Consider the following 12,378-nt stretch of genomic DNA (forward strand, 5'->3'; position numbering starts at 1 on the left):
ACGCTTAATGAGAGTAATAGGCCATGATCATGATCAAGGATTAATTAATGATGGTTAGATATTAATGACGCTTGTTAATCTTAATCTGCAAATTGATTGTTTATGGAGCTTGCAAGATAGGAAGCTCCCTTGAGAAAGAAATCCAAATTATACTCTTGGAGGTAGTAAACTTAAGAGTTGAGGGAACTAGGGATTTAATTTTTGTGTATGATTGTGTTAGCAAATTACGTCTTGTATATTATCGCATGAGGCATGTGTTAATATGAGCATGATTAATTATCTTGATGAATTAATAACTTGAGTGGCGATACTTGTTCATATTGAATTGAAGTTGTGGCCAGTGTAATGTACATGTTGCTTAATTATCATTAGTATGGATTGATAGGATTGGATTTGAATACGAGCATGTGATAAATGATTTGTGTAAATTTAAATTTTTATTAATGGAATTGAATATGAACATAGTTATGCCATTATCCATGTATGAACTTGCATGATTACGAATAGGTGGTAGTTCATGTGAGAGTTAGCAAAAGGGCGTTATTGGAAATCCACGTAATATAGCCTCTATTAAGTTTTCGCATAATAGTTGGCATTATTATTGATTATATATGCTTAGTATTGTCATCCTCTTACAGGTATGGTATGGGTTAGGCGCGATGCTCAATATCATCGATTTTTGGAAGGGATAGTATGGGTTAGACACTTATAACACCTTATAATTTGAGAAGTGAGAATCTATAATCCGAGAGTAAGTATGGAAATATTTGGCCAAGTTGCCTTTTATAATTGGAGATCAGGGCTAACCCAGTCTCATAGGTTGGTTTTTTATAAGTTAATAGCCTATGGATTTAGTCAAAATATATAGAGAGAAATAAGATGGTTGCATTTGATCATGCAAAATGTCTCATAATTATGTATTGTTGTTAATATGTGAAATTCATAGGTGAGATTATTGTTTAACGCACTTTGATATGCTTAAATTATATTGTTTAATTATCAAAATTGTATAATCTCACTCCCATTTGCGAACTATTTTTAACAGATGATAATAGTAAGAGAAGCGCGGAAGTTGCAGAGGCTAGAGACTAGACTTCTATCTTGTAAAGTCTTTGGTTGTTTAAATTTGTGTAATTGAATACTTACCATACCAACATTAGGATTAATTATATAAGTTGACTATATTTCATTTGCATGTGTCCAGTGTTAACTTGAACAACTTTTAATATTAGCCTTCATATGATTTTTGTAAATGGGACCTAGCATGCAAATGTGTGATTTATGAGATTGATTATTTATTGAAATGGCATGATTTGTTTGTGCATGTTTATGCATAGATAAGGATTATGCAAGTAGAATGCAAATGCTAATGGCTAGTTAGGGAAAATACTTGGCTAATGAGGATGGTAAATGTGTTAGTTGTTAATGTAATCTTAATTGTCTAGGATCCTTGTTTGGTATCGAATTATGATGAAACTAGAGCTATTAGTTAGAGTATTTAATTATCTATGTGCGAATGCTTAAATCACCTTGATTAGAGGTTTGAGCTAAAAATTAGGTAATTCATAAGTTAGAATTTTACTTGTTGTCATATATATACTGTCATTGAGCATGTATTACAGCAAACATGTCAAATGTGTTGGCTGTGATAAGTGGCCTCTATGCTACAAATTGCTACGAACATCCATTTTGGCTGTGACAGACTAGTCTAATTTTGTAAAAAGGATGCTTTTCAATGCTCAAGCTATTTTTCCTATTTTTGCAATCTTCCTTACTATAATTAGGTTTAATTATACGGTTCTCAACTTATGGTTTTCAACTTGAAATTTATTTTGGCACCTATTTACTTAAAGGTATTATATAAAAGTGTTAATTGCCAAGTTTAATTCTACTTCTCCTTGCTTGGCCATTTATTTTAATTAATTGGCTTTAATGGCTAGGTTTATGTGTAGGTAATGAATAATGATAAGGTCATTACACATAATCTTGTCATAAATCATTTCATAATTTGAAATGGAGGAAGAAATTTCATTGTTGGCAAAAAAAATGCTATTATTATTTGTTAATAACTAATCCCATTCTAATACAAATCAGATTAGGCCTTGAATAGGGAAAGGCTAGGGCAAATTTCATTAAAGATCCTCTGACCAGACTTAATAAAAAGAAGACCTTAAGAATATTGATATATCACTGCAAAATATGGGCACTGATTTGAGATTAAATTCATAGACAAACGACAATATTCCACCTCACCGTAAGAATAAAGAAAAAAAATTTCATTAGCTCAACCATAAAGCACACATCCTGTGAACACATAGAAGGTTAGTAACACCTACATTTTAAAGCCAAATCAATAGAATCTCCTGTGAGCAAGTGAGAAAATTTTACTCAGGGAAATTCTCATATTACCTATTATTGCACGCATCTTTGATAAGCATAGATAATGCATTTAAGCTTTCTAAACTCTCAAGTTTGAAGATTAGTGACACTTCTATCATTGGAATTCTTACTCAAGAATTTCCCTTGACTGAGTCACCATTTGGTCCGGTGCTACCTTTGACCTTATAGCTTCTTTTAGTCAGCACTGTTCTTCCCTCAATTAAACATTAAACCAACACTTGAAAAATGATCAATATTGTAACAAACAAGTACAGTAAGAAAATTAACAACTATCATAAGGTAATTAACCACTCATATTAAGGCAATGAACAAGTCATTTAAACATGAAATCCTATTAGTATGATCATGTTCTACCGGTATGTTTTACTTAAAATTTTTTCTAGTATATACCAATATATTAGAGACATATAGGTATATCATAAGCATGCTGGTATATCATAGACTTATCGGTATGTTTTACTTAGAATTTTCTTATGTTGTAACAAATAAGTGTGGTAAGAAAATTAACAATTGTCGTAAGGTAATTAACCACACACACTAAGAAAACAAACAAGTCATTCAAACATGGATTCATACTGGTATGAGCATGTTTTATCGGTATGTTTTACTTAAAATTTTTTTGAACACATATCGATATATCAGAGACATACTGGTATATTATAGACTTACTAGTATGTTTCACTTAGAATTCTTTCATGCTGTAACAAACAAGTATAGTAATGAAATTAACAATTGTTGTAGGGTAATTAAATACATGCATTAAGGTAACAAACAAGTCATTCAAACATGAAATCATATTGGCATATTAGAGACATATCGATATGACATGTACGTTTTCTCTATCCATTTTTTTGCACATTACCTATAATTCTTCTTTCATAAAATGATCCTTGTGTAGGAACTTTGGTGATGGAGGTGTAAGGTCTCCCTTACTAAACCACAATTAAATCCATAATCAAGGTAATTACGAGACTAACTAAAGTAAATTACCAAGTTCGTAAAATTTATATAAATGGGATTCCAAGTTTTCAAAACTTAAAATGTTATAAAATTATTTTTTTAAAAAATAAAATCAGATCAAAACATGTATACAGAAGCATGGATATCTTATAAGGTAAGATAACATCAAATTGGGGTTAAAATAGCAAAATAAAAAAGATTCTGGGACAATTATGCTGCAACATAAAGTTTTATGCTGTAGCATAAACTGCAAAATTCATGACAGCAAAAAACTGTTATGACAGATTTCCTGCCCGAACTTCCGACGCACACCAAATCTCCATCCAATGCCGATTGAGTTCATTTAGGTGTCTACAAAAAGCTTTCTCCAAGCTCTAGCTAATCGCACTAGTTTTACATTTAAATAATTTCTTAATCAAAAGTTTAAAACTAAAATGTAAACTTGCCCATTTATGCTTTCAAAACATAATAAGGGTGTCCAAAATTACAATTAAGTGCCATAAACTCATAACCATCCCTAGACCACACCCAATAGATTCTATAGGAGTTATGCAACACATTACACTTAACTAAAAACACATATATCACAAAGTCACCACTCAACCCCATAACACATAAAACACAAAGGGGAGGAATTTTTTGCACAAAATAATTATTTCATTCCAAATTAGTCAAAATACACATATTTTTACTTGTACAAGTATTTTAGCCCTATACTAAGTTTACAACCAAAACTCACTAATTCAGGACACAAAATACATAAATGTGATACAATAATAAGCCGACTGATCTAAACATATTCATATGAATCCTAGTTTGCAAGTTAACAATCTTAATACACATAAAATAATATAAAGAGGCATACAAAGGATTACTCTACAATCCTATGTCTTGGCTCATTTTTCCTGATTTTGACCCGATGAGCTAGGCCTTAAAAATGTTGAGATTTAAAGGATGAGTACAATCATTCAGTAATTAAGTTTTACCTAATCTATGCAGTTATATATCAATAAAAAATGAATGTAATTAGCAATAAACACACACATATAAAGTATGTATGACAATGTATAACCTTGACCACAACAATAACAACCATGAGACTGGGCTTTAAACACATAATCATATATATATATATATATATATTTAATAATGCAAAATCTGGGGTCGCAATAATACCAACTATGCACCCTTAAACCATATCAAACCACAATACCAATAATCATGTGGTCGTGACGAAATGCATGATCATATACCAACTTTATATCCTCCTGATTACCTCCGACATGAAACCGATGGCTATGCCCTTTATGGACTAACCCGGCTTTTTACTTGCAAGGAGCTACCATGTAGTTTTCCCTAATGTTAATAACTATGGGGTGTCGTACCCTTAATCTAACCTCTTTACAAACCGGTGGAGACTATGTAGGTTTGAGTTCTTTATAGAACAAGTGAGATAGTTCCAAATCAATCATAAGACAAGTGCTACCTTTTGATTCTAACTGTTGGTGCCGAGATAAACTCTCGATTCCAACGGTTACTATCAATACCATGTGGGTTTAGTCAACTACTCCTCTTCCTAGGCGAAATCTCGCCAATGATCATGCTATGCATGTACGTCACATATGTATGTATATGCATTTTAATCAACCATTCATATTATGAATCCACATATCCATATTCACACCCAACTTACTTCACACATCAACTAGTACATAATCATAATTTCTCATTTATCATTACTATTAACATGTATATGAACATACATATAATTTGCAACAATAATATATCACCAACCATTGCCAAAATTTGTATCATGATTTTAAAAATATTAAACATGTTTCAAATGAACCATTTTAACAAGTAATCAAATAACATTCAACTATGTAAACTAGGTTTGTCTCGGTTACTTTAAACTTTTGAGAGGGTAAAAGTTTACCCTTTAATAAAAGTTCTTCACAACCTATACCAAAGCTTGAATGGTGCACAAGATAATTGATCTACAATTAATTATACCAATCATCATTAAAATCATTATAAACACTCTTCTAACTTTCATAAATCAACACTTTAATTACCCAAAATTTCAATCTCTTTTAGTTAAGCATAACCATTAGGTTTATTAATTTTCATTAGCTCCATTTAGTTTTCATTAACTTAAATAATAACTAATATAACACCCAACAATCCAAAATCACACTTTAAAGGTCTAGGGTTCATCCAAAATGAATGACCTAAGTTTACAACCTTATAAAAAATTTTAAACTATTTGTAGAATACTCAAACAACTCTCATTAATCCCATTTAGACTAATGGGTTCGGACCCATAGTCTTAAATCTGAAAATCATCATCTTTCAACCTTAAATCTCACTTCTAAAATGCATAGAGGGACGAAAAAGAGATAAAGAAAGCATACCAAGGTAAAACCATGCTTCAAACACCTCCAAAATGCCCAAGAATCTATGACCTAGCAGAGAAAACACTCTCTCGGTCTCCCTCTCTTTGTTTTAGATTCCATACTCTATTTTTTAAATTAATTTTCACGTTTTAAAAATTGGTTTAGGAAATTATGCTGCTGCATAATTCTTTATGTGACAGCATAACACATAGTAGGCTAAAAAATTTAATTTCTTTCTACAATTTGAGTCCAAGTGACCTAATTCACTTTCAAACTCAATCCAAAAGTTAAAGCTGAACTCAATAAACGTATCTAACTATCTTCAAATCTAATTATACTTAAATTTTTATAATTATCTTTCATCAAATTAATAAATCATGAAAATTTTTTTTTGGAATGTTATAGGAGGTGTTCCTAATCTTCAGATGCCCTAGTTCAAGTCCTAGATGGATTTGGATTTCTATTTATATTTTTTGTATTTTAAGATTTGTGATTATGATGAACAATCATTTCTTATAATTAATTATATATAAGAGCTGATCATTTAGTTAAAGTTTTGAAAGTAGACGGAGGTCTCACTCATTTTTAGACACCCTAATTTACGTCTTAGAGAGATTAATCTTCAGTGATGGAGGTGTCTGTCATCTTCTGTGCATCGTTGGTTTTCTTAATCTATGTTTGTCTTTTTTCTTTCAACGAGGGACAATATATCATTCGGCTGTAAAGTTTAATTTCAAATCAGCATCCTCTGATGCAGTAAAAATCAATATTCTTGGGGTCTTATTTTTTATTAAGTCTGGTCAGAGGCTTGAGTGAAATTTTCCCGAAAAGCTATCGCAACGGCATTTCAGGCTTTTGATAGTCTACTTAGCTACTATTAATTTGATGGTCAACTGTTCTTGGCGATCTTTGGGCTCTTACGCTACAGTTCGTGGGCTCCACACATCACTTTCGCTCTTTCTTTTTTTCCTTTCCGTTTTCGTTTTCGTTTTTTCTTTTCTCTCTCCTTTTTTTTTTCGGAGAGCAATCATTGAGCCCATCTTCTGAAAATTGAAACCCAAAATAACATGCCACCTTGCGAGGCTTGACGTAGGCGCACCTTGTTCTCAAGTGCTGCGCAGCCCTAATTGAACGCATCGTTTTTCCTTTTCATTCTCAATCAATATGTTTTCAAAGATCGTAACAAAGTAAAAATTTGTGGCAATTCTTGAATATTATTGTTTTATTGATGTCATTCCGATTCAAGAGCAAATGCATGTTACATGGATATCAAATATTCATACTTGTCTACGTCTTGAACTTCGACCAGGCTTGGTCACATCTGCAATTTCGCTGGAGCGGTTGTTTCAACTTATTTCATTTTTCTTAAATAATTTACTCATCTATAGCCAATTGTGCTGAGAGAGAGAGACAGAAACTGATATTGTAATAATACACACAATCCAAAATTTTCTGCACAATTGTTTTCTGCATACGCTTCTTCTGCTGCATGCTCCATGCATGTCGAATCGCAAGGCTGATCAGTTCCAACTAAATCCATTCAGGTCCAGTTGCTTACTGCTCGCTGCACCATCGTTTTCTTGGTGGGTGTTAAGGTCTAGTCTTGGCGCAGCAAAGTACGGCAATCTATAATCTCCGGAAACTTTTTCGTCCACTGCTAATTTCATCCCTTCTGTTCTATTATTGGTGCTTCGGTGCTGGAGCTCACTATCTGGTTCTCTCCCCATTATGATTCTCTCATCATAGATGCTGCTGCCATTCCTTGTTTCTCCTTCAACCCTAATGCTCATTGTTAAGTTGCCAGTACTTCTTTCTGATACATTCTTGCCCAAAGGGTTAAGAAAATTATTATTCCTTTTCGCCTCAGCGGCGTCTTTTGGTTCCATGAAGGTGTGGCCCTTAAAAGGTCTCGTCAAGCACATACCAACATTTGGCATCTCTTGCTCCCTTTGAGACCCCTCGCAGGATGTGAGGCTGCTGTCCATTGAGCAGGCAGTGGGTTGGTTGGTTCGCGTGTTTATCTGGGGGCAAAATGCATTTAATTCCTTCAGCTCTGAGAAAGCAGAACTCAGACATCGAGATGATACTTTGGACACCAGTTCTGAGAGTTGAACTTTCGCAGCTTCAAGACCCACTATTCCTAAATTCTGTCTGCCAAGCGTCTCCTGAGCCTTTTCAAGCACAGCCTGCAGGTATTTCCCTTGAGCCTCTATTCGGAGCTGCAAGTGTCTCTGTACCTGAATGGGTAATGGTTTTTGTCACAATTCACTCATTTTAAAAAATTTCTGGAGTTGACAAATAAGGTCTAGTTTATATATTAGCATATATAAATGGTTTTTATGCACACGTTTAGATGTTGACACACACCTCAAGTTGTTCATTTAGCCTTCTCTGCACCTCAATCTGCATCTGCAACGCTTCGCTTATATGTAAATCTCTGGCAAAAGAGCATTGATTTTTAGTATGTATTTCCAGTGATTGGTTCTGTAAATAGAAGAGGAAGCATATGAACACAGCAATTTAACTTCTTACTTGTTTGCCTGCGGCCCTAGCGTTAGATTGCTCATATGATCGTGTGTTCCATTTGCTTCAGAAAGTCTTTCTCCGCTGACGGCACTTGCACTAGGTGCTGGGATGAATAAGATAAGCATGTTGTTTATAAGCAAAAAGTTAAGTTGATTTTAAATGGCTCACAACATGAGATGACATTGGAAAATATTGTTCTCTTACCGATTTTGTGTGTTACATTGCTACTTTGACCATGAAGATTCTTGCTCAGTCTGTACTTCTGGGGACAAAAAGGAACGGATCAATAATTTCCGAGTACTTACTCGTGCCATACATGTTAAAGGTGAAGAAAAGGTGTTGAGTTTATACATAAATAATGTTATTAGGAAGATGTTTACAGCAGATGCAAAATTTCATCTAAAAACGTAGGAAACAAAGAGAAATTTAGAATCCGTGTTTTGTTTCTCTTAAATTCATTAGAATTGAAAGTTTTCGAGTTAAACTTCAAAAACAAGATGATATGATCAAATACTAGTTTTTCATTTGGTCGAGATTGAGATCACTTATGAAGAGAAGCGTACAACTGTGTAGAGAGAACTAGAGTGGGATATAAAAGCTCGCAATAACTGTCAAATAATTAAGTGATGGAGATATTAATATAGTGACTAATGTAACTTACCTGAAGATGGCTCTTAAGATGATATAAAGTAAGCCCCGGAATCCCCATGAGTTTCATTACTGTTTTTGGAGTTGCTTCTGCAGTAGAAACGTTACACTTCGCATCAGTAAATCTAAAGTTCTTTATTTTAATTACGATGGGATGATCCGCCAGTGTGGTAATGTATACTCACTTTCAGCTCCGCCAAGCTGGTTGACTGCTTCAATAAATCGGGCATGGAGATCTGGCGTCCATTTCAACCTGGGTTTAGGATCAGTTGAAAGTACAAGTCCAGAATCTCCAGACCCATTTCCACTTTGAAGGAACAAATGCCTCTCGGAAGGGATTGGCATTCTGGAAGAAGAAGAATGGATGTTCTTTGCGTGATTCGGGTGATTATGATACATCCCACCTACAAAAGCCACGAATAAGCGTTCTGGTATTAGAAACATACCTACTTAATATATCCCTTGTGCTGGAGACCAATTTGTTCTGTTAATTACCTGCTGGCCTCTATTGTCCGGAGCTCCTTGGTACCTCTGAAAGGTGGAACTTGGTAATTAATGCTCTAGTTTCAGGTATTATTACTCGCCCTAATAATGATGACCTAAACTTCTGCTGACAACTTCTGATGCTTGTCTAGTTTCTTCTCTACACGTACATTTTTCTGCAGAAAGCGTGCTCAACCTGGTATTTATATTGAGAGCTGGAGGGGAGTTTATAGCGCATAGAATCTTGGATAGAATCAATGGAAGGCCCAAATTAATGCTTTGTTTTGCGGTAACTTGGAAAATGGATTTTGTTCCTTCCTACTTTTGCTCAATAGCGTGGGCCCAATATTTTCTAGTTCAATTTTCCATTATTGGACAGTGGTTCCTTCGGAGCTCTTATGCAATACACCTTTCTTAAACACCTATCCTTTAAAATTTTAGTTTGCTTGCCTGGTAAAAGTAGGAATCATATTCCAAATTTTGAAAGAGAGTTTCTTTGTTTTTTCCCCTCAATTAGTTCTAAGGAATATGATATTCCTCTCGACTTGGAAACGCCAAAGCCCATCATATATCTTTTTCTTTTTTTCTTACATGAAAATTTCTGATCGAGAGGTTAGAACCCTGATATTCTGTTCCTCAGCTTGATATCACTGTCATTTTATCAACCCTCGAGTTAAATATTTCACTAAGCGGCATGATAGAAGAGACATGCATCAAAGAAAGTCTTGATTGGTTGCATATTATGGAGAACTCGAAGGGAATATTCCAATTGACCAGGGCATCTTTAAAGTCTGCAGTAATCCATACAAGGAATAGGGGGAAATTAAAAGGAAAAAGAAAATGAAAGAAGATGCTTCCAGTATGGAGGTAAGGAATAGAATACGAATACGTTCTTTTATGTCTCCTTCAATAAGCTTGGTACTTATTCAGCCCCCACCTTATAAAATAGAAGGGAGATGGGCCCTAAATTTTCATTCTTCGGCCCAAAAACTCGAGGCCCATCCTGTGGTATCTTTGAGCGGGAGGGACCTGATCAAAAGGGGGAAGCCAGAATAGTACTCGTAGCTCAATACAGGACAACAGCAGAAGACCACTTGACTTGCCTCTTTGCTTATGTAGCAGATTCCCACGTAAGAATCAGTCAATACATTTAATTTCCATGACCAGCTTTCTCTGGTTCTTCTTATCCATGCATGTGGTACCTTCACTAAATGCATGATGTTCTTAAGCATATAAGCATGAATCTAGACCTAAATAATATATTATACAATCATGATGTTTAGTTGTTCATATATTTCACGGCCTGAGATTGTTGAGAATTCGTGCATATACCTGTCTAAACCAAAGTGGGAAAAAAATATCAAATCATTCATCCGAATCCGATTCAGTGTTAAGACAATGCATGTGTCAACCGCATGCAGAACTGCGTTATTCAATCTGAAAGATGCAGTTTGTACACCAGGGGTGAGCGGTAGAACACTAGCTGAAATGATCAACAGCTAAGTTAATGCGGGGTAATTTAATTATACATTAGTAATTAAAGAACTTTTCATTGGAGAGAAACAGGAATAGAGGCTTGACAATAAATCTTATCTAATATGTTGATATCCATTCATGAGGTGCTAAGACAAGCATTACATCGACAACTTAGGCACAGTGAAAATAAATGGAACAAAGATTCCTTGAACAGTATCTTCATATCACTTCTTCCTTTTCTTGTTCTTGATTCTGATTTGCAGGAATATTTAATGCGGCCAGGAGAATCTGTGGGAGCCTTTTGGTAAAGTTAAAGGCTTTAAAGCTGAGCTCCTGAATAGTGATCTGGCATGTGGATTGGAATAATTTGAGCACGAGGATTGATCTGGTACTTTTCAGTCTTGATATCGAATGTGCTCCCTTAGATGGACTTAATTATACCACTTGGCAGATCCTCTAGTCTATATCATGATATGAGAAACTTATCATGACAGCTAGAAGAGTAAATTTTATAAAATATAAACACCTATTCCTGCAATCGGATATCTGGTTTTTGAAGCTGCTATTTCGTAACGACTAGAAATCTTTGAGGTAATAAAAGACGCAAATAATGACCTTACAACTCTGCATGTAAGCTTCAGAGGAGTAAAATTTTCTACAGGCCCTTCGGCAACAAATAAAAAGAGAAGACAGAGAACAGGGAGTGAAATTAGAAGAGAATAAGGAGAATAAACTTTATGTCTCTTTTAACTTGTATCATTATTGATCCTACTGTTAATGGTTCTGTCTGTTGGAATCAATGTTGTCTGAATGTTTTTAAAGTACTCATAATTAACCATACATAGAAAATTATGTTGCTACAATTTCCTTAACCATATCACGTTCTATTTTTGGCTCAACGCATGCTTTGGTGCTGTTTGTTCATGTACATGATCACCGAACAATATAAAGCCGTCATAAGCAAAACCTTGCAGAATTAATTTGTCCGAGAGTCTCATGTATGTTTTTCAGGGACCATCTTTCCCATAATGGCAGTCCTCACCTTTTTCTAGGAAAGAGGATAGCGTTTCTAAATTTTATTAATACACCCTCATTCTTAGCGGATAAATACCATGGTTACATTGAGGACACGAACTAACGAAACAAAGGAAAAATATCACAAACTATCAACTGGGACTCTAATACCTATACACCAAGACCTCATACCCGCAGTTAAGAACCTTGGAGATAAACAAAATAATAATAGAAGTCTTGACAATCCATGAAGCTGAATGAAACCTACTACCTCTTTTTTATTGCGTGGGAAGACTCATTCTATTTGTTTTGAATTTTAGCATACTAAAGTTTCAAAGAATTTCATCTCTTCCCTTTTCACCCTCATTTGCTGAGTAGTCCACTTGGTACTGTCAAATTGAGCTTGCTAGCTTCCTGTCTTTTGTCCTTCTATTTAAGTTGGTCTTTGTACAGAACAATGGGTAACTTTTGCGAG

The 12,378-nt window shown here is 34.5% G+C and overlaps 1 protein-coding gene and 1 long non-coding RNA gene across 2 annotated transcripts; one reads left to right on the forward strand and one right to left on the reverse strand.

Annotated features, from left to right (window-relative positions):
• Positions 1-6,950: 6,950 nt before the first annotated feature.
• Positions 6,951-9,575, reverse strand: LOC129315864 (myb-related protein 2-like). Its single transcript, XM_054959984.1, has 7 exons — positions 9,426-9,575; positions 9,116-9,334; positions 8,944-9,020; positions 8,487-8,544; positions 8,289-8,385; positions 8,124-8,193; positions 6,951-7,993 (listed from the first exon to the last, which is right to left on the reverse strand). Exons 2-7 carry the CDS (start codon positions 9,327-9,329, stop codon positions 7,277-7,279), a joined length of 1,233 nt encoding a protein of 410 aa, XP_054815959.1. The 5' UTR covers positions 9,330-9,334; positions 9,426-9,575; the 3' UTR covers positions 6,951-7,276.
• An 86-nt stretch (positions 9,576-9,661) lies between these two features.
• Positions 9,662-11,394, forward strand: LOC129315865 (uncharacterized). The gene is made up of 3 exons (XR_008594612.1): positions 9,662-10,280; positions 10,363-10,543; positions 11,153-11,394. It is a non-coding gene; the product is annotated as an uncharacterized LOC129315865 (long non-coding RNA).
• Positions 11,395-12,378: the final 984 nt, after the last annotated feature.

This window comes from Prosopis cineraria, unplaced genomic scaffold (genome assembly GCF_029017545.1).
Source record: "Prosopis cineraria cultivar Desert tree isolate PC_DT_omini unplaced genomic scaffold, ASM2901754v1 PC7, whole genome shotgun sequence".
NCBI lineage: Eukaryota > Viridiplantae > Streptophyta > Magnoliopsida > Fabales > Fabaceae > Prosopis > Prosopis cineraria.

Bases quoted from the DNA above. Each gene is read 5' to 3' on its own strand.
- LOC129315864 (XM_054959984.1), bottom strand. From the start codon at position 9,329: ATGTATCATAATCACCCGAATCACGCAAAGAACATCCATTCTTCTTCT. The intron at 9,021-9,115 runs GTGAGTATACAT...TTTCTACTGCAG, and splicing joins CCAGCTTGGCGGAGCTGAAA to AAGCAACTCCAAAAACAGTA. The intron at 8,194-8,288 runs GTAAGAAGTTAA...CTCTTTTGCCAG, and splicing joins CTAGGGCCGCAGGCAAACAA to AGATTTACATATAAGCGAAG.